This window comes from Lolium rigidum, chromosome 6 (assembly GCF_022539505.1).
Source record: "Lolium rigidum isolate FL_2022 chromosome 6, APGP_CSIRO_Lrig_0.1, whole genome shotgun sequence".
NCBI classification, from domain to species: domain Eukaryota; kingdom Viridiplantae; phylum Streptophyta; class Magnoliopsida; order Poales; family Poaceae; genus Lolium; species Lolium rigidum.
In genome coordinates, this window is record NC_061513.1 from 146,180,177 (window position 1) to 146,205,090 (window position 24,914).

General features: G+C 41.7%; 3 protein-coding genes across 3 annotated transcripts; 1 reads left to right on the forward strand and 2 right to left on the reverse strand.

The window, feature by feature from the left end:
- Positions 1–489: 489 nt before the first annotated feature.
- LOC124661404 (carboxyl-terminal-processing peptidase 1, chloroplastic-like) lies at positions 490–7,080 on the reverse strand. Its single transcript, XM_047199261.1, has 13 exons — positions 6,706–7,080; positions 6,398–6,517; positions 5,550–5,687; positions 4,805–4,909; positions 4,538–4,706; positions 4,088–4,164; positions 3,663–3,707; positions 2,013–2,096; positions 1,486–1,524; positions 1,340–1,402; positions 1,098–1,227; positions 946–1,006; positions 490–555 (listed from the first exon to the last, which is right to left on the reverse strand). Exons 1-12 carry the CDS (start codon positions 7,063–7,065, stop codon positions 951–953), a joined length of 1,386 nt encoding a protein of 461 aa, XP_047055217.1. The 5' UTR covers positions 7,066–7,080; the 3' UTR covers positions 490–555; positions 946–950.
- Positions 7,081–10,242: 3,162 nt separating this feature from the next.
- On the forward strand, positions 10,243–19,121 carry LOC124663828. The gene is made up of 10 exons (XM_047201482.1): positions 10,243–10,444; positions 11,964–12,007; positions 12,321–12,441; positions 12,612–12,690; positions 12,802–13,439; positions 15,187–15,463; positions 15,538–15,808; positions 17,071–17,217; positions 17,903–18,394; positions 18,507–19,121. The coding sequence occupies exons 1-10, from the start codon at positions 10,243–10,245 to the stop codon at positions 18,789–18,791; spliced, it is 2,556 nt and encodes an 851-aa protein (XP_047057438.1). The 3' UTR covers positions 18,792–19,121.
- Positions 19,122–19,293: 172 nt separating this feature from the next.
- On the reverse strand, positions 19,294–23,883 carry LOC124667636 (pterin-4-alpha-carbinolamine dehydratase 2, mitochondrial). Its single transcript, XM_047204901.1, has 6 exons — positions 23,739–23,883; positions 23,557–23,605; positions 23,218–23,303; positions 23,013–23,136; positions 20,591–20,659; positions 19,294–19,672 (listed from the first exon to the last, which is right to left on the reverse strand). Exons 1-6 carry the CDS (start codon positions 23,847–23,849, stop codon positions 19,575–19,577), a joined length of 537 nt encoding a protein of 178 aa, XP_047060857.1. The 5' UTR covers positions 23,850–23,883; the 3' UTR covers positions 19,294–19,574.
- Between the last annotated feature and the right edge of the window lie 1,031 nt (positions 23,884–24,914).

Here is a 24,914-nt window from a genome sequence, read left to right on the forward strand (position 1 = left end):
AGCATAGCCAGCTTTAGCTTCTCGTCCATAGCTTCTAATTCTGCCTCAGTACCATTCCAGCGCCCGCTGCCCCGTCACGGCCAAAGGCTCCATCCACATTCAGCTTCACCGTCCCAGTGTCGGTGGTGTCCATTTCAGACGTATTTTTTGGCGGCCATCGGTGATCACTACTCAACCATGCTATAAATGACGCTCATCACTCGAATAATCTGGTGTCAGTCACTTAACAAAATGCTTGGACTCAAATTACTATTGCATATTTGCATACATATATATTTTCTGTAACGAATACCAATTATTTACAGATTGGTGCTAGGTATATTCAGCAGGAGCTAATGCAATCTTGAGCGGTGTGCAACTCATAGCATTCCACGTGTCTGGTGTCTCCAGTGCATTTACAAGTTTTCTCTACCGAGCTCCAGGGCTGCAGACCATGCTCGCTGTAGAAGCTTGTATTGATGCTTCCATGCAGATCTTATGACCTCCGCCCACGGAGTTCTCCATTACGCAATACTCCTAGGCATAGCGCTCTGTTCCGTAATTCACAGGTGTTCCCTGCAAAAGGAGGAAAATTCAGAGTACACTATGGTTAGCTATCTACATTGATCATTAGGTCCAGAAAGAGACATTTAATGACATGGAAACCTATGATGAACAGTCAGTAAATAATTATTTATCTGTACGCCCTGTCCGAGCATGAGCACATGTGCTCCAAGTATTATGACAGCAAGTGTGTGGACCTCTATGATTCACCTATTAACAAACTGTTTGTGAAACTAACTCGCGATACAAAGTCAGAGAAGAACCTAGTGTGCAATAATGCAACTATGCAAGTAGTCAAACTAGACCAGCTGGACTAGCTTCTATTGCTAACACCAAGAACCAAATATGCAAAGGGTAAATAGTTTTTTTTATCACTATGCGAGAAGCTTTAGAAAGACGCACTTGACTCAGCTTAATTTCTTGCTTTGGCAACGCAAAAGGTAATCCCTGGCTTCACTGAGATCTGTCACAGAGGTAAAAGTTAATTCAGCCAAGCGGTCAACCGCGTTGCACGATGAGTAACAAAAAGAATATCCGGTGAATGTGAACAGCACCAGGAAGACGGCGGTAGTCTGGTTCTATTCCATCTCCATTGATGTCTTTGTGATCTGGCGTCACATATTTGCCAACTGTGACGACGATACCAGAACCGTCATGAAGCTCAAACACCGACTGGATTAAACCCTGCAATATCAGACACTTGAGTTGCGTATGAAAAAGAGGACATAACATAAGCCTGCTGATCACAGCAGGCATTGCGATAAGATCTGCTACTTAGACGGTTCAAACTTCAAACCTTGCCATAAGTCCTTTCACCGACAAGAACAGCTTTGCAATTGTCATGAAGAGCTGAAGCAACCTATAAAATCATAAGTATCAGGGTGAGCTCATACTGATATGAATTTTAATGGAACCAACCAGTGAGACAGTGTAGTTACTTACTATTTCACTGGCACTTGCCGTCCTATTATTTACCAGTACCTGTGTCAGAAGGTGTGGATGGACAGGCGGTGAGATACAAATGAGAGTCTGAACTCTGAGATTTGACTAGCATAATAAAATATGGGCATGATCTGCTAAATTTCAGTAAACAACAAGTACATGTTAACAATGGGACTTTGCTACAACAGAAAACTGAATCTGCATTATGCCATTAGAGTATCGATCTGATTAAGAAGTGGGATATGGAGTATGGGTACAACTAAATCAAGAAATGATGCACATCTCGAGGTTCCTCAGTCCTCACATTGTCAAGTTTAGTACAGAGAAGTGTCAAATCTTCATCAGTGAGCTGAAGCTACTGAACAGCTTTAATGTGGTAAGGACTAAGGAGCATGTGGGTAAATGCAGGTATTCACAATTCCACGGTTCAACAAAACAGTGCAAAAGTGGTATCTGCTTGAGATCACTTTGTACTGCTAACTCTTAAAGCATTTCGAAATAGGTATATCACCATAACTACAACTTACCATCACAGGAGTTGTAACCAAAGGTCCACTGTCAGTAACAATTGTATTTTGTACTTGACGATCTCGGCCAGTAGTATAAATGACCTGAAAAAAAATTATTCAGATTTTAAGACCAACTTTGGAACACACGAATTGGAAAACACCAGAATAGCGAAACTGCAGGAATAGTGCAGTCCTACAGGAAACAAAACCAACGGATCGCTTCAGATGGCTGTTTCGAAGCTTCACATGACCATTTATAGCAAAGGAGTTTTAGAGAAATTTTGTAGGACTGAAATCCCATAGGATTTCTTTCTATGAGAGCCTTTGGAAGTTGAAATGGCCCAGGACCTATGGCATGTTGGAATGTCCCAAGCGCGGCCGGTCCATACTTATACGAGGCCCAGGTGCAAAATGAAAGCAAGGGGCCCTCATTCACACAGAAATTATTGAAAGACTATATTTCAAGCTAAAAAATATTATTGAACCAGAGAGCAGCAATAAGGTAAGAACCACAAGAAACTGTTAGACATGCGCTTAGCAGCAAACAAATAGTAGACCGCAATGTGCAGCTGTGACCAAAAATATTAAAAGGGAAAAGTTGTTGTTCATCGACACTTCGATTTTCTAAATTTAGCTATCGCCTACCTAATCCCCAGTTGGTTGTTGTTTAAGAATTACTATGGTCAATTGCAGAGTCCCTCGAAGAACTACCAGCTCTAAAAAACTGAATAGCTCCTTTCTATGCAGATCTTGACTGCATGAGCTGAAGAAGATAAGAGGGGAGGGGGGGGCGAGGCGGCCAGCACAACTTTACCTCTCTAATCCGAGCTATTTGATTGGAAACTAATAGAACCCGTTGAGAATTGAAGGGAAGAAGTTTAGGGAACGATGGAGCTGCGTCCGTCAGCGACGAGGCTGTTCTGGAAATTTGGTGGAGGAGATGAGTCGTCAGTCGAGATGGAAGAGCAGAGATCGATTGATTCTTTTCCTTCAGGAGAGACATAAGTGAAGCGATGGATCGATTGGTGTGCTCCCGTGCGTGCTGATCAGCGTGGGCCGTACATTTACTTAGAACTACTAACTAGGTTGGGGCCCCTGGCTCGCTGGGGCCCAGTGCAGGCGCACTGTTTGCCCGGCCTGTGGGCCGGCCCTGGTCCCAAGGAACTCCTACATATTGGAGGGTTGTTAATATGAACCCAAACCTCCTACCAAAGCAAGCTTGTTCTTTCTCCCACATCTTCTATCTATAATTAAAAAGAATATTGTAAAGTCATACAGCAATAGCTATATTAAACATCTCCCGCGTCTTCGATTCCTCTAGGAATCCACTAGACTTGACATTGAATTCTTGTCTTTCTCCTAATCCTGCATTTATTATTTCTTGCGTTCCAAGCAGGCTCTTATCTTCGTTGAAATTTCCTCTATAATGGGTCACTCAATTGGACCTTTAAAATAATCCTAAGCTGTCAATCCTTCATTGCAAACACATACGGTGAAAATCTACTGTCCTATTCAAACCCTTCAAAACCTCCAAAATTTTCTATACTTTTCCTCCGTTCTATAAAAGCCCAGAAGGAATTTACTTTAACTCAAAAGTAAAAATATGCACCGGATGTATAAGGATTACAGAAAATCAACCACAAGTTGAAAAGAAAGAAGGATCCATACCGTGTCTCCTTTGTTCAAGAAGAGCTTTGCAATCTCTATCCCAGCCTTCAAGATAAACATAAAAATCAGACCATGTAACTAGAACCCATCAGAAAAGATAATAATATATTGACAGTTTATTTCTGAATCCATGTGATGGGCCTCAAACCATTTCGAGAAATTTATGTCAACTTAAAAAACATCAATAAGAGTAGGATACCCCACCCTATCAGAAACCATTAGTTCTAGCAGATTAAAAATACATTATTCTAGCATCCAGTTTGGTGCCCATAAACCATCCAAGAGCAATAAATAATCCAATGAAAAGGGTGGCAATATGGCCTTCTGTATACATGCCTTAGATATTGCACATTATCCTAAAATGAAAATCATTTTAGGAGCCGAGTGCAGAATATGAAAAGGGAAACAGAAAAAAAAAAGCATACTTGCACTAGTCCACCAAGATTGTCCCTCAGATCCAAAACAAAATAGGAGGCGCCTGAATTCTGTAGACGTTTCAGTGCTGCAAGAGACAAGTCACGTTAGGACATAGCTTGTTGTGGATTAACAACAGCAATAATAGGGACAACTAAGATTGATAACATTGTAGTGTCAAAATAATTACATGTGAGCCAAAGACACACAATAAACAAAAACAATCATTAGTGTACATTCAGTTTGTGAAAGGGGAAACAATATTCTAAATTTTCAGGATCTTCTCTATTTGAATTATAAATAAGGAAGATTTTATATGTTTAGATGTATGTACATCAGCTCATAAGAATCAGACACTAGATTGCCATTCGAAAAAACTATCATATTGATAGTTAGCTAAAACAATAATGGCAAACAGATTTAGAAATGACAGAGGTAAGGTTAACAAACCAGCAACACACCACTGACCAAATCTTTTTTGGCCACTGCATTGAACTCTTTAATGCGAATATATCCGACAGATGAATTATCGTTATCTCTTTTCTCCAAACGATAGAAAATTGGAGTGCGAGCAGCCATTTGTCTTTGCACCTTCATTGACTCAACAGGACCACAGTTGTCGTGCTTAACCTGGATGTAGTATTGAAAAGGTAAGATAGTTAGAAAAGAAGGAGCACAAAGAGATGTCAGACAACTCTAAATACAATGTTCATCAGATTGTTCAGAACCTTAATAGTAACAAATGTTTCCTTTGGGCCTTGCAGCATGGATGACACGTCGAATGCAGATTTACCTCGTACATCAATACCATTGACCGACAAAAGCTCATCACCCTGATAAAATGACCCATAAGGATTAGGTAATATGTCCATTTATCCAAACAAGACGAAGGACTGCCAAAGTTCATGCCCAACTAGGTCATGGAATATTCGTGAGCTCCCAACAACCAGAAACAAAAATAAAACAACACTGTTCTCTGACAAGAATTACAAAGATACTGGATTTCCAAACTAAATGTTGAGAATGAGAGAAGTCAAAGTAAAACTTGCCATTTGTCAAAATATCTTAACACATGTAAGTTTTAGTAGTGAAACAAAAACAGCTAAAGCTGAAAATATAATGTTTGAAAGTGAAGCTCTCAGCAAAAGTTCCAGTTAACCCTTTCTAACTTTATTAAAGCTATTAGTCATTTTTTTAGGACAAAAACAGCATTACTTATCTTCTTACTTCACAAGGTATAAGAAGAGACATGCCTCAGAATCATTTCATCAGCTTAAATTGGGTATACATAGTCAAATACTGCCATATACAAATGCTCATATATGATGTGATTTGACTATCTGCTAAGAAATAGCTTTGTACAAGAAGATGACAGAAAATAGAAACATGATCAGAATGTAAACTTTGTTGTTCGAGCAAGATTCCTAACAAAAAGCAAAAAAAGTGCAAACTAAATTATGTAGCAGCTGATACCTGTCTAACACCAGCAGAGTGAGCAGGCCCATCTAGTATCAGTCCTAATACCATCAACCTTAAAGAGCCATTGTCATCAGGAATCTCTCTTAAGTTCAACCCAATCCCCGTCATGTCATATTTCGACATTTTCGAGAACTTCAGAAGATTGGTTGAACATATGCAGAATAAAGCAAAGATGGAAACAAAGATCAGCAAATAAGCAACGTCACTACAGCAAATATAGGCAACAAAATATTGGTTTGTATTGTCATCACTGTGAAAACAAAGGAAAAGAGGAACCTAAGATGGCATAGCTACAGTGGGTAAATAGAGGTTTGCTGGCCCAGAGGGTGTACCAAGTACCAATTACACAGAACAATAACTGACAATAAAGGTCCGATTCACATGATTTTGTAAAACGTTGTCAACACTAGCAATGTGATCTACAAGACTCTTTGAGGGTCAGCATGCATGACACTATGGCTTTCTGTCTATAAATAACTGAACGACAATAAGCTGATTCTAGCTAATACCTTTTTTCAGATAACCTCAAAACAGCTATTATGGTTTGCATCAACTTTACCACTTGTAATTGATAGTACCATGGAACTCAAGTGCTGGTGGCAATGTAAAATGTCCCGGGGAGAACTTCTCTTCCATTATACAGGAAATATATGTAAAAGATAGCTACTGGGAAGACAGAATGGCAAGCTTATACTGAATTGCAAACTAAGCATTACTCCAAATTATTCGAGCCTTAGCTTTTAAGAAGACGGTTTGTACTTTGTAGTCATATAACTGGTCAGTGTTTCGCCCATTCAAGTCAATATCATAGCATATACAGTGCCTACTTGTAAATAACTCACATCTGAGGGCGATAGAAATCTTGTATATGGATCGCCCAGGCTAGCTAGCATTTTCGTGATGATCTCATGGCTTCTAGAGCGGGATTTGACTGAGCCTTGGAGAATATCCTGCTTGCGTTGCTGCATCAGATAAAAAATTAGAAGGTTAACTATATCACTCGTCAGGGAAACAAGAGATAAGGGGAAACGAAATCTAAGAAGAATAACAGAGTATAGAGACTAAGCATTCCCATTGGTTCTTTATGATAGTCAGCTGAACCACTGAACACTTTCATCACTTCATCGCGTTGCCACAAAAGCAAACTTACCATCCACAGCTCCGGCGACCAGGGGCGGCTGCCAGCGTCGGGGAGGAAGCCCTCGTTGACCACCTCCCAGGCCTCCTCGACGAGCTGCTCGTTGGTCACCGCCTCGGCCTTCACCTCTGCGCCCCGCCCGCCGTCCTCGCCACGGCATATCTCCTCCGGGGGCTGCTCCGCCGCCCGCGCCGACGGTGCGCCCGCGGCGTTGCCGGCGAGGAGGGAGAGGGAGATGGCGGCCGCCGCCGCCGCCGCGCGGAGGGCGTCGGGGAAAGGGAGCGCGCGGGGGGACTGCGGCTTGGGCTTGTGGCTAGGGCAGGGGTTCAGCCGCGGGTGCGGGTGCGGCGGCGCGTAGGAAAGCGGTAGCATGGCGGCGCTGGCTCCGCCTCCGCTGCTTCGCGCTTGGAGGAGGGGAGCGGCAGCCGGCAGCACTTGAGTTTGGTTCAGTGGTGGGGGTTTGGAGGAGTGGATGCGGCGATGGGGCCTGGCCGTTGCTCACTGACCGCAGACCGCCAGTGCCAGTGGGGAGGCAGTGGAAGAGGAATTTTGGGATGCTTTCGTTTTTTTTAAACAGGGTAAAAGATTTGCCTCAATCTATCTATTGATTAAGATAGAGTTTTACAGGACCGGAAAGTGTTTATTACAACGTATGGATTACTCTCCTGGTATCATTTCGCCCAAATGGTTAGCACCCTATGACCTATAAACGTGATTCCTTAATCTTATCGAAGACTATCTGCGAAGGTGCATGTTTGTTGTAGAAGATCCTAGCATTTCGCTCATCCCAAACCTCCCAATCGATAAGAAAAGTAAGTAATGTCATCGTCTTGCAATTGGGAGTAGACCCTTCCGACATCATCCTCCACCATTCTAAAGTGTCGAGGCCCGCCCATTGGGATGCTTTCGCGATTTGTTGTTTAAACGAAAAACTAACACAATGGTTTGAGTTTTTTTTAGGAAACGTGTGCTTTATTGATACATAATTAAAATGTCATTACATAGAGCCTCTCGAATACAATTCGGAGACACCACGTCACACATAATTAACAGAAGAAATACACCCTCAAGCTAATTGATGAGCAACAACATTGAGCAAACGCGACACATGTCAAAATTCACATGAAAAGAAACTCTTGGAGCAGAACTTGATGTCTTCAATCACCGATTATGTTGGGGAGCGATCATTCACCGAAGAGTTTATACATTGTATCACAAATAAGCAATCTAATCCAAGAATGATATCAGAGAAGCCTTCCTCCTGAGCAAAGACAATAGCATGACTGATGGCGAGGGCCTCCGCCATTTCTGGCATTGCGACATTATCCGATCTCTCACCGCTAGCAGCAAGACAAAGACCCTTCTGATCATGAATGACAATACCAGCACCCATTTGCTCAGAAGAGGTGAAAATGGCAGCATCAACATTCACCAAAACCTTGCCCTCCGGCAGCGGAATCCATTTAGCAATAGAAGAGGATTCACAACTATGGTTGGCTTTCAGTTCGAGTTTGTTTATTTCAATAGATCGCCACGAATATCATTTTTCAGAAAAATTTCAGGTACAGAAGAGACACAAACATTCTTTTTAAAATAGTACATTACCACCACCTCCTTCCACCTTCTCTATTGCAAGATATCGATGTTTTGTGTTTGTCTCAAGTTAAACTTTTATATGTTTAATGAGAGTTATAGAAAAATATGTCACTATCCACAACATTAAATCTATATAGTACGGACATTTATTGTGATAAACCTGAATTAGTGTTTTTTAGATATTAAAAAAGCGAATATAGCCTACCCTCGACTTTGCCATAGCAACACCACTAGTCTAGCCCAAATGGATACTTGTTCAACTTTTGAGTCTTCGAACACGTCAGAAGAGCTTCTTGCTTCAAGGAGGTGTATGCATATTGAGCTTCGACCAAGCACTCCAGGAAATGTTCATGCTTTAATCAAGCGGTTTCATGTTTTGTCTTCAACTCTTACAGTCCTCAATGCTTTTTGAGGGTTGTCTTCAACTCGTACATTATTCAACGCCCCTTTAGTGTTGTCTTCATTGTGGTTAAGCCTTATCTTCAGGAGCGCTGAGCTTGATGAGCACATATCTTCAGGCACAATTAGTTTATTTAGGAGTGCTTATCGTTAGACACGCTTGGCTTCTTCATGAGCTCTTATCTCCAGGCACGCTTGGTTTCTTCACGAGCGCTAAGCTTCAGGCATGCACATTTTCTTCATTCTGAGCCCAAAAATGCTTTACTTCATTGTGAGAGGTCATCATCGTTGAGGTTAAACCAATTCCTAGAACTATATTCTATGCATATTTGGCAGATATATTATTCCTTTAATCGAGTGTCATCTATCATCGAAAACACGTTAGGAGGGCGTTAGATGCACTTTCACAGTCCTTATTTGTTTTCTATAGGATTTCAATCCATATACATTTTTCTACAGTCTATTTTGAATGCAATACCATATAATTTTTTTTCGGTAGGTCTGCCTAGCTCCTTAAAAATTCTTTGTCTCTAATACACACAATGATTTAGAAAAAATCGCACGTGTTCCCCCCAATACAACCATATTACTTGCATTACAAAATTCACGAGGGATTCAACATGTCATGCCATTCCATTCATTTATATATTTTCCGTGTTTTAGAAATCGTATGAAGCAAACAGACCTTGACAATTTCCTTTACTTATAAAAATGAAAGACCCCAAAAGAGCGAGAAGGAATCTAACCAGATTCGGAAACCCTAACTACCTTGCCACCGCAGATCTATGGCTGCCGCCCACCAAAATCCTTTCTCCTAGTAGAAGATTCCCCAGGAAACCAAAGCGGTGAAAGAATCTCACTGACTCCCCAACTCGTACACTGGCCCAAAAAAGATCCGAAATGTTTCGCTAGTTTCGTACATGGGTCAGACACTGACAGAGAGGTCCGATCATCGTATGCCCGAGAATAACTCCACAGCCAGACTAATCGCTCTACCCAATGACACGTGGGGACAGGCACAATGTTGCCCCACATGGCAGCCTCATGGACTGAATTTTCCCTGTTCGTCGAGCTTCGCCTCTCCCAACAGAGTCCCGTGCCACGTAAGACCGTGACGCGCCCTCCGAAGCACGAAGTCTGACCCACACGTCAGATTAAGATATTCACCTGCAGCCCCCGTCATCCACACCGCCGCGACAAGTGTACGCGGCGACGGATAGAGATTACTACAGGGAGAGAGAGAGCTTAGGCGAGGACAAAACCGGGAAATTAGTTTTTAATCCGTTTCTTTCTTTCTTTCTTTCTTTCTTCTTCCCGCACCGCATCGAGCTTATATAAAGGTAGGCGAGGCGAGAGGGGAGGAAGGTTTTGGAGTTTGGCCGCCGTTTGCGTCTCTCGTGTGGTAGCAGAGACCGAGCGCCGAGGCGGAGGAGGTGGAGGACGCGCTCCTGCTGCCGCTACGAGCCCAGGCGGCCCACGACAGCTCGCGCGCGCGGCGCCGCGCCTCGTGGGAGGAGCTACTACTGAATTTGGCGGCGGTTCCCGGCGCCGAGGATGAGCGGCGGCGGCGGCGGCGGAGGGGGAGGAGGGGGAGGGCGGGGCGCGTCCGCGGCGGCGGGGCCGGTGCCGGCGTCCGCGAGGAAGCTAGTGCAGGGGCTCAAGGAGATCGTCAGCCGCCCCGACGCGGAGATCTACGCGGCGCTGCGGGACTGCGGCATGGACCCCGACGAGGCCGTCAGCCGGCTCCTCTCCCAAGGTCCCGCCTCCCTCTGCCGGGCCTCGCGCACGCTCTTTTGCTGCACCCTTAGTTATTTTTGTTTTTGTTTTGTTTTGGTCGCGTTGGTTGCTAGTCTCTGGGTTGTGTCTGTGAGGAGCGTGGCTTCTTCGTTCTGCCCCAGGGATTTACGGTGATCTGTTGCTGCGCTGATGGAGTTCGTCTCCGGAGGCCGGAGGTGCTGCAGGGCTAGTAGCAGTAAGACGTGTTCCTCTGTAGAGTTTCTCTCTGTTGGGTGCACGCCTATCGTTTAGGATGGGGTTGTACGCTCTGCGTGATTTGCTTGTGCGTGGATTTTTTGTTGTTGTTATTTTTAGATACTGGTAGTACTACATTTGAGAGTTCAGCTGGTGAGTCTTACCGAACACCAAGGTCGACTCCTTTAGTGCTAATGCTAATGGATTAGGTCTTGGTTTGCTGCCCTGTTGGACCGGGCTATGCTGCCTGCAGAATGTTGTTAGTTAAGGGGCATTTTACTAATTCCAGTAAGATTTTTCTGTTACATCCAAATAAAAGTCTTTTAGCTAGCTATAATGCCTGAAAAGCCAATTACAGCCTAGATTGATGGAAAGAACGGTGTTGACCTTTAACACTGAAGAAGAAGAAAAATCTTTAATTGGTGCAGAAAATGTTTAAAGCAAAGTCTCCAGGAAATTGTGATGGAGCACCAGAGAGAGAGAGAGCTGGGGTTGTCTTTGGATCGTACGCGCTTTCATGATGCCCAGGTCTCATCCAACAGGACTTGGGGCCTAATAATCTAATCCCTGGTTTGATGAGGAATTTAGGTTAAGAGAAAGCCATGATATCGTAAGCGCGTTAACAACATCAGAGATCCAAGTTATCACGCAGGTTGCCGAACTTGGATCTTCTCGCATGAAGACAGTCTTTGGAAAAGATGGATTCTTTCATTTGAATTGGCAAATGATTGAAGCGATGTGGTTTTGTTCCTTTGATCTTCACCGCTCCTTACTTTCATATCCTTTATGTGATGCAGAATTTAGATGACCTTGCACAGGTCCTGTCGACTTAGTTTGCTTTTGGAACGATGCTTAATGTGTTTTTTTTTCTTTTCCTTTTGCAATTATGTGGGTTGTGCTTTAAAGGGGGTTAGTCTTGTGTTTGAACACTCCATGAATATAAGTTCAGATTTCATTCAACTTCAAGCTGTATCTGCTGACTATGTGCTTATGAAGCTTATAGAAGAGCTTAACCTGGCCATCCCTTGTCATTCAGTTAAATGAGATTCTAGCTACCCTGCATGCAAGTCTCACTTTTCCTCATAAGCTTTACAAAATTATGAACTCAGGGTACCTCTCACAGAGATTGACAAGGGATGGTAGTAAGGATCATACCAAATTATGAACACTAGGATAACCTATTTAAAGGGACCATTAGCGATAGTATTTTTGCAAACAATAGCACTGGGATTGATGATGTTATTCCGTGGACTCAATAGTCCTCTTAGGTACGTCATCTCACATATTGCCCATCTTGTTTCCAGATACTTTTCAAGAGGTAAAGAACAAGCGCGATAAGAAAAAGGAGGTCAGTTAATTATTATATTGAACTTCTATTTGTGCCACAAGCAAATTGCTAGCTATTTTTACTATAGTCCTCCCAGCTCTTCAAAATAAAAAGAAGGCTTGCAGCTAACCTACTGTTGAACATATAATTTCATTTACTAGGATGAACGAAAGCAATAACAATTGTTCAGTATATCAGACATTTAATTTGTTTACTGGTGTAGAGCCTTCTGTGTTACAAACTTCACATATCCAACTCATTCCCTAATTGCTGATTTACTATGCCGTGCTTTAGTCTTGAGAACTTACATCAGTGTGTACTGAATTTCACACAGGTGAATAAAGGCACACCTGAGCCTAGACCCCGAGGAACAAATAACTCAAGTCGTGCCACTAGAGGTGGCACAGATCGTGCTAACCGAAGCAGTTCAGTTCAGTCTGTATCGAGTGGAGCTGGTAAGAAAAAATAATGTTTGTTTCCATGATTTTTGTTGTGAAGTGTATAAGTAGATTATACTGCCCTTTCCATCAGTTTGGACTTTTGGTTGCGTTGGCTAGTGCATGAAGCTTGACAATTTTCACATTTGTCTAAAATCTATTTCTCACATTTATTTCTGTCAAACCAGATAACATGGCTTCTAGGTCATCAATATTGGGGCCTGGTGTTCCATCAACCAATTCCAGTCAGAAGCTAACAGTTCCAAGGTAATGAGGTTGAAGATGTAGAAGTTTATGCTCGTTCTGTTTGCATAAGAAGTTTCCACATTTATCTGTGTTTTTTTGGTAAATACGTTTTTTTTGCTTTCTATGCTGCAGTTCCTTTGTAAGCAAGGATGCGGTTCCTGATGTATCATTTGGCGCACTGCAACCATCATCAGGGTTCCAGCAAAATTGGTGCGGGGTGCCTGGTCAGATGTCAATGGCTGATATAGTTAAAATGGGCAGACCACAAGGAAGATCTTCTAGCAAGCCTACGGCCAAAACAGACAAAGCATTAGCTCATCAAAATCCATCATTATCAAAGGAAGCAAACCTAAACTCAAAACAGTCTGCAAGCACAGCCCTTCCGACAACGTTTGACCAGAGATTTCCAGCTCTTCCAGATCATATTCCTCAAGTTTTGAATTCTAGTCATGCTTCTGCTGACAGCCACCAGACACATGAGAATGTTTGGTTTCCTCAGGATGAACTACCATCACAAAGACAATTCACAGCCCCTGAACCATCTGGTGACCCATCATTATCTGCGGCATCATTCGAGTCACCTTTGCTGGTTGATGCTGCTGACCTGCATGAAAAGTCTCACGCAGAAGATAACACCTCGCCTGGAATGCAAACAGCAATACCTTCCGGGAGACAATTGGAAGTTCTTCACGACAATAGACAATTCATTGATGGATTATTGCAGAACTCAAGCACATATCAATCTCAAATGCATTGCTATGATGATGAAGGTTAGTAAAATTTCAAAACGCTGATCTTGTAGTCTGTGCAACTTCATTTTCTGGTTATGCGTCTTAGAAGTCAAATACCAATGTCTTCGTATTTTCTGTCATAAAGTGGATGCTCATATTTATTTTTAGACGATGCATAATAAAGCAAACCATCACAGTATGTCCTTGTGAGGAAACATTGTTTTGTTATCTGATAAAGTGGTAGCTGTCCTTGTAAGGGTCGAAACTTTCCTCCAACTGGATAGTCTGGTGCTCGGTACTCCCATTCCCGACCAGCCAACCACCTAATGTGCTTTGAACACCAAGTGCATATTTGTGTTATAGTAACTTTGAAGTTTGATACATCAATAATGCCGCACATTGTAAATGGAAGTTTGATTCTGGAACACTGAAAATGCACGGGTATACTCTTAGATGCTACAGGCACTTTTTTCCTCACCTCCAGATTGATGCTTTTGGAGTTACCACCGTAGCTACATGGAATGACTCTGGTTTTATGGGTTCTCAGATAGATATTGTATGTTTTGGCAAGATCATGTTTTCGAATACTATCCAGGATCATATGGTACCTTTAAGTATGTACCATGTGACTAACTATAGTCTTAAATAGGAATTTACATGACCTTATCCCAACTCTGTTGTGCTTTCAAGTATGAATTGATTAATCTTGCAACGTTGTTTTAACTTTCAAGTGTACCAAAGAACATTACCTTTCATTATTTAAGTTTTAACTGTTTAGGTGTTTTTACGATTTCAATATCAAACTTAATAATTTACTCTAGTATTACCATCTTATTTTCTCCAAATGTTATCAATTATTACTAACATTTCAGAGTAGATGCATTGACACAAGAACATTTATCTACCAATATAATTTGTAACTTGTTTGAAGATACTAGTCTAATCTTCAATTGCATACATACGATTAAACTTCTAACTGTATTAATATACTCTGACCTGTACACAGATGTTCTATATGTTGTGGTAACTCTTTGCCAGTGGTGAACATTTGTACACCAGTACAACTTGTAACTTGTTTCAGGATACTACTCCAATTTTCCATTGCGTACATAATTTTAAAACTTTTGTAAGGCAGTTAAGATTAGAGAGAAAAGTTAGAGATAGGTTAGTTGTGTTAATATGCTCCTACCTGTATACTCAAATGTTACCAATATTTTACCAGCGGGATGAGCAATTATCCTGTTAGGGATAGTTTGACCAAGACCCATATCTCTAACAGCGCTACTCACACTCATTCATGGAGGCCGTTGTTTTGCAAAAATTGCTTTGCGTAGTTATTGCCCTGCTGGCTTTTAGTTTCCTCTATGTATGGCCTCTGTGGCTGTCTCTGTGTGCTACCGATACAAGTGAAATATTGCTTTGTATTTTTTTTCTATGTTCATTCAATAAATATTACTACCTCCATTTCACTGAATAAGGCTTGTTGTTCCAAAAGTCAAACTACGTAAAGTTTGACCAAGTTTTTACAATCCAAAATCAACCCTGTTAGATACATCATAAAATATATTTTCATATGATATCTATTTAATATCATAGTTCTTGATAGTTTTTCCTAAAAGTATGGTCAAACTTTACTTAGGTTGACTTCTCAAAAAATACAGGCCTTACTCATTGGAGCGGAGGGAGTATGTTAATGCCATGTCCTTATTGTCTTGAGCACTTCTTTTAATTACTTATGCCTATACATAATTATTAATATGAAATCTGATGACACAATCGTTTGCAGTTGAGGTTTGTGATGTGGATGTGGAATCAGCTGCGACAAACTTTCAGCATCTAAGGCTGCAAAACGAAGATCCAGCTGTAGCTAATTCTAGCGATGATAATCCAGCGGTTATAATCCCTGATCATCTACAACTTGAAAATACCGACTGTGCACATCTAAGCTTTGGTAGTTTTGAATCTGGTGCCTTCTCTGGGTTGCTTCCATCTAAGGTCCCTAAATATGGTGCGGAAGAGGTGCCTATCCCAGATGAGCAATCAGTTGACCAAATAGACGGCAGGTTATTTTTTTTCCCTGCTATGTTCGCTATTCATGACAACAAATGCAACTTGTCTTATGACACCTTTCTTACAGGAATCAAGATTACTATGACAGTGGTGCTCTACATTCATCAGAAAATGAGGATGTTGAGGCCAGAATTGGTACTAACACGGAGAATATTGAAGTCCCTTCAGTTTCACAGCCAGATATACTGATGCAAGGTGCTCTGGACGTATCTGGTCTTCAGTATAACCCGCCATCAGTTTCAGATCATGTGTATCAGAACACAACACAGCCAAGTATAGTGGAGAGTCAACAAGGAAACACACAAGCACAGGATCTTTCTCATTTTTCAAGCTTCCTGGTATAGTTTTTTCCCCAGATATTAGATCACTCATCACATATTTTAGAGGTAGTTTGGGACTTGCTGAAGTTGTATAACTGCAAGTTTAGCTTGTTATTGAGGTTTATTAGAGCACACATGTAATCTACAAATGTTTCAAAAGGTTATTTTTTCTTAATAGACAAATGAGTCGCAAATTGACCCCCTCCCCATCCTCTCTGCTAAATTGAAGGTTAATTTCTAGTGGTGGAATGTCATAATCTCGTTTGCCCCACTGTTTTCCCCCTATTTTAGTGTTTGTTTGACCCACTTTTCCTTCCTTTTATGGCTAGTATTTAACAGCAGATAATGAAATAAGCACGGCGCAGCACAGTTCAGCAACCGCATACCGAGCCTTAGACATGAAGCCAGATTTTTGCCCGTACAAACATAGTGCATCTCAATTAATGTAAATTATAGCGAAAACTCATTTTGTAGCTCAGGCTATACGTAGCTTGTTTAAAAACAAAATCGAAATCGGTATTTCCATGTTTCTAAAATTTGTGAAAACAAATCTGGCTGTAGCTAATTATGTATTCCACAATCGTGCAAAGTTTCAATCCAAAAATCGTCGTAATCTGGGCTACACAAAAATAACAAATTCTGACAGTTTTGGGAATTTTGAAAATGTGTACTATTCTCTCAGATCTACACTTTTGTCATTTTTATATAGACCAGGTCACAACGTATTTCGTGCTGAAATTTTACAGACTTGCAGATTTATTTTCGATTTTTTTTTGAAACTTCAAAATATAATTTTCAAATTTCCCATGAAAACGAGCTACATGTAGCTCGTCCTCTAAAAAGCTGCACTCAACCATATAAAAATATGATATGAAAAATCTACCTTGGTGCCAAATTTTGACGCATCATTCCATATAATAATAGCTTTATGTACTACTGAAATAGTAGAGCTAGAGCTACTGTATCCCTAATGGGAGTATATAATGATGTATAATTTGTGGCTGCTTGGGAAACATTGTTTAGCCTAAGATGTTCATGCTGCTCTGATTATGTCTTTATTTACTCCTTGATTGTGCTGATTCCTGAACAGTGTGACTGTTAATATCTGAAGATGGCTGAAAAAGCCTGAAATTATCAATCCTCTAAAACTAAGCATCAAATTTCTTACAGTAATGTGTGGGATGGGATAGTATATTTTTGTTGTTATATCTTTCTGCTTATTTTAAGATGTTCTTTTTTGGCTTTATTGTCCTAATTTTCTTTCTGTCCCATTCTTACAGCAAGCAAATCCTATGCAAAACAACTTTGTGGGGTCAAATCTTACCCCTCACCGGGATTTTGACTTTTCACCGTTTCTCTCGCCACAGTCGGCTATGAAATACAACCCAGCTGTGCCAACTACCAGCTACCCGATCTCCATGCAAGAGGTAATTCCAATCTTGGCACTGCTTCTACTTGTGTGTTAGTTTGCTTGTTCTGAAGTAAGGCAGATTGTGACAGTTGAAGTTCAGAAGTCGAGAAAGAAGTCCTGCTCTTATTTGAACAAAATTGAACGGATGTAATAGGGCTAAGCATCCCTTTTTTGTGAAACTTCATGACTTCATCAAAATATTTTATTAGGTATAAGCATAATATCCTGGTTGATAAATTCCCAACGGATCGGCGTTAGATCATAACTGGAAGGTTATCCATATCATTTTGCATATTCTTCTATTCTCTGCAACATAAAGGAGTAGCTCTTATTATCAAGTGAATAGAGGTGTTCAAGAAGTGACGAGAAGAAAGCACTATGGATGTGACTGTCTGTCATGTCTCATGACGCCTCCAATACAATTTGGAGAGTCTGGTTAAGTAATTGTAGACGTTCACATGACCATTAAGTACTTGTGGACTTGTGGCCAACTTATAGACCCTTCTACTCCATAAATTGCATCATGTTGATACATTATGCTTATAGTGTGGGAAGTGTCAGTGATTAGCGCCTAAGTTTTGTGTTAGTATGATGGATTATTCTTATTTTAAGATGGTGTTAGTTAACATTGAGGTGCTGGTACGGTGTTTCAACTTCTGTTCTTACTTCTGAATTTCAGTTTTTCTTTTATATTTTTGCAGAGTTTGAGTCAAGGGGGTTTCTCCAACACTCGGTCTACACAAAATTTTCCCAGTACAAGCATTCCATCAGGACTACCTCACCCTCAGCAGTTGCCTGTACATCCGTATCCTCAGCCAGCTCTACCACTGGGGCCTTTCGCCAGTTTGGTTGGATATCCATACTTGCCTCAGAACTTCTATGTACCAGCACCAACCTTCCAGCAAGCGTATGCAAGTAATGGACCTTTCCAGCAATCTGGCGGTGGTGATGCTGCCGTGCCTGAATCTGCTATGAAATACTCAATGCCGCAATACAAGAGCAGCCTTCCTGCTACAAGCGTACCGCAACATTCACCCGTAGTCCCTGGTTATGGAGGCTTTGGAAGTTCAAGTAATATTCCGAATTTTGGGCAAAACCAGAGTGCCCCCTCCCCTGCTGGAACAATGGGGACTGATGAAGCTTTAAGCGCACAGTTCAAAGAGGCCAATCACTACATGGCCCTACAGCAGCAGGTAAATGGTGCTGCATTCTTTCACGCTTCTGAAATTCTGGTGCGCTTGATTTGTATCATTGAGGATTTGCTCATTTCATTTTGAGGTGTTTATCATCTGTGACTCTTTTCAGAGTGACAACTCCGCGATGTGGCTTCATGGAGCTGCTGGTTCAAGAACCGTTTCAGCTGTTCCACCTGGTAACTTCTACGGTTTCCAGGGTCAGAGCGCGCAGGGTGGCTTCCGCCAAGCGCAGCAGCAGCCCTCTCAATACGGCGGTCTTGGGTACCCTAGTTTCTACCAGTCGCAGGCTGGCATGCCACAGGAGCTCCCGCAGAACCCTGCCGAGGGACGCTTGAACAGCTCCCAGACTGCCCCGTCTCAGCCATCACACCAGATGTGGCAACACAGCTACTAAGATCTAGGTCTTGCCTTTCTGTGGAGGTCTCTTTTACACTGTCAGGCTATATGCGTGCCTTGGCATGCGCCATGAAGCGAGCAGAGTAGCTGAGCTGTCAGTGTTGAGCTCCGAGAAGGTCCGAGAAGGGGAGGACGATGTGTTCCATATAGTTTCTGAGTATGCTTGTTTTTCCTTCTTTATGTTGTATTTTTCACTTGTTGCGTGTGTTTCGGAACTAGTTTCAGCGTGTCAGTGAGTTATACTTGATTAGTGAGCTGTTGTCTTGTAACAGTAAAGTACTAACTTATCTAACAGAGCTGCTTCTTATACAAGGTTTTGTTCTTCTCACTCTGCATGTTGCTACGCCCCCTGCTAATCTCAAACGACATGACCATGAAGTCATGACCCTGCAGAGATGTTACAGAACGTGCTCATAATTTTCACTTCTTTTGTGTGAAGCGATTGCTAAAGCGACCATTTTCACTAAATAAGGATAGTGGAACGCAACTGAGCAATTCCATGATTTTAAGGCATTTTTCTTGCTCAATTTACTGGGCAAAAACTGAAATCCCAGTCAAACTACTGAATACATTCATAAGATACACACAAATATCAGACAAATCACATCACCCAGGACGGATAAATCTGATCACATGTGAAACTCACCGTCAAAGTGGCTGAAATTTGGTCCTGAAGCGCATATACAATTCTCATAGAAAATATAAACGAAATCTCTTGGGTCTCTACACGTTAAAAGTTCAAAAAGAGTATGCAGACAAGGATTATTTGCTTGATCCAGAATCACTCGTGGGTAGTAGCTTTTTTCTTGCTCAAAAGACCTTCTAGCTTGAGTTCATTGATCTTTGCAGCAAGGATGAAGTCATTATCTGTCAAACCTCCTGCCACCACAACAAACAAACTTATAAACAAGCGCCATGGTGAACCCTTATCACGGATTCACGGCTTCACCATGATAAACCTATGATACTTAATGTCTTCACTCAGTTTCTTATGGTTGGTTCCTACTCCCTCCCTTTTAATTGACTCGGATTTATTACAACTTTATACTAAATCCTAGTCAATTAAAAGGGATTGGAGGGAGTATTCATTATAAGTTGGTCAGATTTCTCTATAAGTAAGTAAATTTTATCAGACAAAGGCAAACTGCCATTAGGCAGCAGGCACCTAAGTACATAACAAATTTGCATGATCCAAAGAATTACAACTAACATCTTAAGTAACTTTATCAATATATTAACAAAATTCATAACCATACAAAGAATTTTTGAAGCATAAAAGGCGACAGTGTTTGAACATGGTTTTTTGGCTTGCATCTTAAAATTGGGTCATATCATATTGCTTCGCCAGTCAGGGTTCCCAAAACAGCAAATGAATAACTAGTACCCATTACTGTTAGATAAAAATAAACAGTACAGCAAACAATTTGGTTTTCCAGTCCCAGGGAGGCCCAATTCTTTTGATGGCTTAAAAAGTAAGCTGCCCTTTTCCTATCTTCTCTCATAAGCTGCCCAGCTTATTACTTGGGGCTTCCAAACTAGTTACCCATAGCTAATTCAGAAGCTCCAAGTAATAAGCTGGGTGGCTTATATGAGAATCTGGGGAGAAGGCGGCTTATTTTTTTAAGCCGGCAAAAGAATTGGACCTTCGTACGAGTAAGTACTCCAGTTTTGAAAGAGAGATTTGGCTAAACTATAACAAGCAAAATTCTAGGAGGGAAATGTGAAATTTAATTCGAATAAACGACCAGATGGAAATAAAAAAATAGATTAGCCAAAATAACCATATGAAACACTTACTGACTGAGTGAGTCCAAACGTCAATTTTCACATTATTCCAGCCGACAAGATGAAGATCTGGGTGGTGACCTGGGAAAACATAACCATTTAAACATTTGTTGGATTCTGATGAATTACAAAATGTTATGACCAATTTCAGCAGTATTTTCCTTTAGAAGTGTAAAAAATCTCTTATCGTGGTAAATATAACTGCATCATGTAACTGGCCAAATGCAGGTATGCAACACAGAAATTAATAAATACCAAAGTTTGAACAAACATAGTTGATTGTGACACCATGGGTATGAGGGGAAATATATCTTGTGAAACCTGTTTTTTGAGCTAAAAACTGTAGGGGAGGCCCCGACAGTTAAATTTTATTAAAAGAGATAAAATATGTACAAGAGGAGAAGAAAGAAGGGAATGTACAAAAGGGCCTAGCCCTTGGCATAACCCAAAGAGAACTACAAAGCGTCTAGCCAAGCTAAGAGAGGGGTTTTTTTGGTCGTCCTTCATTCTGTAAGAGAGAAGGAAGATGTCCCTTTTAAAAGAAAAGGACCAAGTTCTAATAGAAGGTGTTACATTGTCAAAAATAAAAGCGTTCCGTTGCTTCCATAGATTCCAGGTGGCAGTGGCAAACACTTCAAAGAAGAAAGGCTTCCTAAAAATTCCTCGTGCAGTAGCAATCATCTCTGAGAGTTCCATGTTGTCTTCAAGAGTGATGCCAATGGATTGCCAACAACATTTACTGAAGTTACAATTCCAGAAGAGATGGTCCCTGGTTTCTAACAACCCATCATCGCAGAGACGGCATATTCCGTTGTCATTGAGTGAAAAACTTTTCCTTATAAGCATATCCTTGGTGTTTAGGCGGTCGTTAGCGAGAAGCCAGAAGAAAGATTTAATCTTGGGGGTGCACTTTGATTTCCAGATCCATGAAGAGAAGGTTGGGGCTTGAATGTGTTCGAAGGTTAGCTTATAAACCTTGTTGGCGGAAAAATGAGTGCCCCAACTATAAAACCATAGGTCTTTTCCATCAGCGTTCCGAGTGGATCTGGTCTGGTGTATAAGGTGATTGAACTCATGAAACTCCTCGAAGGCTTGGGCGGACAACGGGAGATGGAAAGCATCAATAGGGTCGTCCAATTCAAGAATATTCTTCACAGAAGCTAGCTTATTAATAGCGAAGGAGTGTAGCATAGGGAACCTTGTCATGAGGACATCCGAAGCCCAATTGTCGCTCCAAAAGAGTGCAGTGTCACCAGTACCAATCACGCATGAGGCAATCCTCTTGAACTTTGAACAAAGGTTGACAATGTCCCTCCACCAAAAAGAGCTTGAAATGTTAGAGGCTTGTGGAGTGGAATTATTATAGCTCTTCCAAATTAGATGGACCCAGGGAATGTTCTCCTTATTGAAAAATTTGTGTAAAAATTTGATAAGAAGAGCCTCATTGTGGGATGCAAGGTTACTGATACCCAGACCACCTTTCAATTTTGGTCTACATACTAGGTCCCATGCTGCCAAAGATTTGGGTCTGTTGGAGTTATCCATTTTACCCCATATTCTAATTCTTCTACTTTTATCCACAATTTCAATGGCTCCATCTGCAATTTTGAGTGGAGAGGTAGAAAGTGGGTAGAGAGCTGAGGATGGCCTTAGTCACCATTATTCTACCATCAAATGAAAGGAAGGAGGCAGTGGCAGCAAGGCGATGATTATTCCTCGAATATAGCGGGCCGAGGTCACGAATGCGAGGTCTGCTTAGGCCAAGCGGGAGGCCGAGATACGTGAAGGGGAAAGTTTCTAGTTTGCATCCAAAGAGGCCAGCCAAGAGGGTCGCTTTCTCATTAGAAACATTAATCGGGAGTAAGCAAGATTTGGCGAAATTAACCCTTAAACCCGTAGATTGGGCAAAGGTTTCCAGGATGCTTTTAAGACATAGAAGTTGCCGAGAGCAGGCCTGCATAATTAGTAAAGTGTCATCCGTGTATTGGATTATTGGGAACTCTCCGTTCACCGATGGGATGGGGTGTTGAAGGAGATTGATTTGGCAAGCTTTGTTGATGACAGTTTGAAGAAGATCAGCTGTAGATACAGATGTGAAACCTGTAGTCATTCGTTTATCACATAACAAGTTAGGAGAATTTCCTAGGTTTGAGAGGGCTGGGTAGCTATGGTGTCTATTATGTGGAAATCAGCTTGGAACAGAAAAAAAAAATCACTGGGAAAAGTGAAGATACTGACGTACTGAATATATAACAATTAGCAGCACATCGACTTGTTATGGTCTGTAGTGTGTCAATGATATTCTTAAATTTCAATTACAAACAGGAAGTCAATCAATCAACACAAACTTTCCATCCGAACATTTTTGAAAAAAAAAAGAATATTGACCACTGAGACAACGTGAATATGTACAACAGAGCAAAAGAAAGGATACCTTCTTCCTCAGCAATAGCAGCAACAAGCTGAAAGAACTCAAGCCCTTTTACAAAATTCTTCACCTTCCATGTTCTGTGTAATTTCAGAATCTCACCTTCAGGTTTCAGTTCCCAACCAGCCACCTGTTTGCAAGGGGTCAGTCACTGGAATAGCACTGTTCTTATTCGAGATTTTCACTACAACGAAGTGTAAGAGAGAGAAACCTGTTCGAGCGACTTCTTAGCAGAATCTTCTGACATGGCATGTAAATCCTTTGAATTGCATGGGACACAGCTCTTTGTGGATAATTCTGAAACAACAGAAGTGCATAAATTAACTAGACAGGCAGTGATCAAGAGCAGCAGTATAAGTGTGGGCTTCTGCTCTTGTAGATGCACACATGGCGTCAGACTCGGAAGCGCACACCAGGAGATGGCATATAATATGATAAAAGAGATACAAATTCATAAGCAGAGACGCATAAATTTGTTTGATGCGCACAACCAGGAGCAAGGAGACCTAGGGTGGGAGAGATCTAAAACGAACGGGGCTATACAGCTCACCAACTTTAGCAGCGGTCTCCTTCCCACTGGTGCTCATCTCCAGATGCGGCTGCAATCATTGGGGCACCGTGAGGAGGCATATAGTATAAACTTCGTTTCTCCCCCCTGTTAGCGACGCGTAGAGATGGAACAAGCAAGGTGGGGGATGAATGGAGACGAGTCGGAAAGTTAGGGTTTCGTACGACGCTGGTGGACGACGAGGCGCAGAAGATGGCGGCACCAACGGCGGCGGGGGCGGTCACCGGCACACGGCGGTGGATCCTGACGAACCTATGCAGCAGCAGACCCGCCATGTTGAGGGCGTGGGCCTGTTGGTGAAGCGACCAGAATTGACTGGAGGTTGCGCCGTCGGGACTGGGAGGCCCAAGTAAACTTGGGCTAATTAGACAATATTCCCTTTGTTTGATGTATTTTTAGGCTTTGTTCTAAATCAAAGGGTTCCAGGTTTGACCAATTTCATAGCAATTTTTTTGTAACACTAAATTTATATCACTACATACATTTTATAATATACTAATTTCATGTAATAAATCTCTACTATAACGTTGGAGGCGACCGTGCACTACTAGAAAAAAGGCGTATATGCCCCGAGCTACCGCAGACACGCCAAGTGGTCCACCGCCGCACCAAATTTATGGGCGCCAGTGATGCCAAAATATCACCGGTGGATAGGAAATATGGTGCTCCTGGGGTAAGGGTCGTCGAGGTCCCTGCCAAGGCAACGCCATGCCCCCACTTACCATCGGCGCACCACTATAGTAGCTCGCCGGTGCTATATTGGTTAACCCCCTCCACCCCATCGATTTTTTTAGTTTTTTAAAATATAAAGAATGATAGAAATTTCAAAATATTTCGAGGTGGCCATGTGTTATGTGTTCTACTTGTTAGAAAAATTAATAAATATGAGTTTTGACTTTTTTTTTGGAAAATGGCGTCATGCTTGGGTAAAATGGCCCTGGAGGTTGCATACGACCCCGATGAAAAAGTTTTTTATATAAAAATGTATTTAGAGGAAAAGTTACATCCGAATTTCAAAAGATCATGCGCTGACACGCGGAAGGAAGAATGCGCTTGTTAGAGATGCTAAAGCGTGGAAACAAACCATGCTGACACACCCTGCATATGCATTTTTCGATAAAACATGCCAGTAGAAAGCATTAGACATTGAATACCCATGATTCGGGAAAGAACCAAGAAACATAATGTTGGGAGCAAACACCGATACTCAATCCGTTTGACAACCAGAGCAACACACATAGCACATGACCCGTGTTTGTATGGATGTACAACATTTCCCTAGCTATACATGAAGAGGAAGTACATACACATGAGTATGCTAACTTAAGGGACGACAAAAC

Coding starts and splice junctions, on each gene's coding strand:
- LOC124661404 (XM_047199261.1), bottom strand. CDS start 7,065: ATGCTACCGCTTTCCTACGCGCCGCCGCACCCGCACCCGCGGCTGAAC. Junction 4,910..5,549: donor ACTCTGCTGGTGTTAGACAG/GTATCAGCTGCT, acceptor TCATTTTATCAG/GGTGATGAGCTTTTGTCGGT. Junction 4,707..4,804: donor AAACATTTGTTACTATTAAG/GTTCTGAACAAT, acceptor TACTACATCCAG/GTTAAGCACGACAACTGTGG.
- LOC124663828 (XM_047201482.1), top strand. CDS start 10,243: ATGAGCGGCGGCGGCGGCGGCGGAGGGGGAGGAGGGGGAGGGCGGGGC. Junction 15,809..17,070: donor CTCATTTTTCAAGCTTCCTG/GTATAGTTTTTT, acceptor CCATTCTTACAG/CAAGCAAATCCTATGCAAAA. Junction 17,218..17,902: donor ACCCGATCTCCATGCAAGAG/GTAATTCCAATC, acceptor ATATTTTTGCAG/AGTTTGAGTCAAGGGGGTTT.
- LOC124667636 (XM_047204901.1), bottom strand. CDS start 23,849: ATGGCGGGTCTGCTGCTGCATAGGTTCGTCAGGATCCACCGCCGTGTG. Junction 23,137..23,217: donor CTAAGAAGTCGCTCGAACAG/GTTTCTCTCTCT, acceptor CCTTGCAAACAG/GTGGCTGGTTGGGAACTGAA. Junction 19,673..20,590: donor CGTTTGGACTCACTCAGTCA/GTAAGTGTTTCA, acceptor TTGTGGTGGCAG/GAGGTTTGACAGATAATGAC.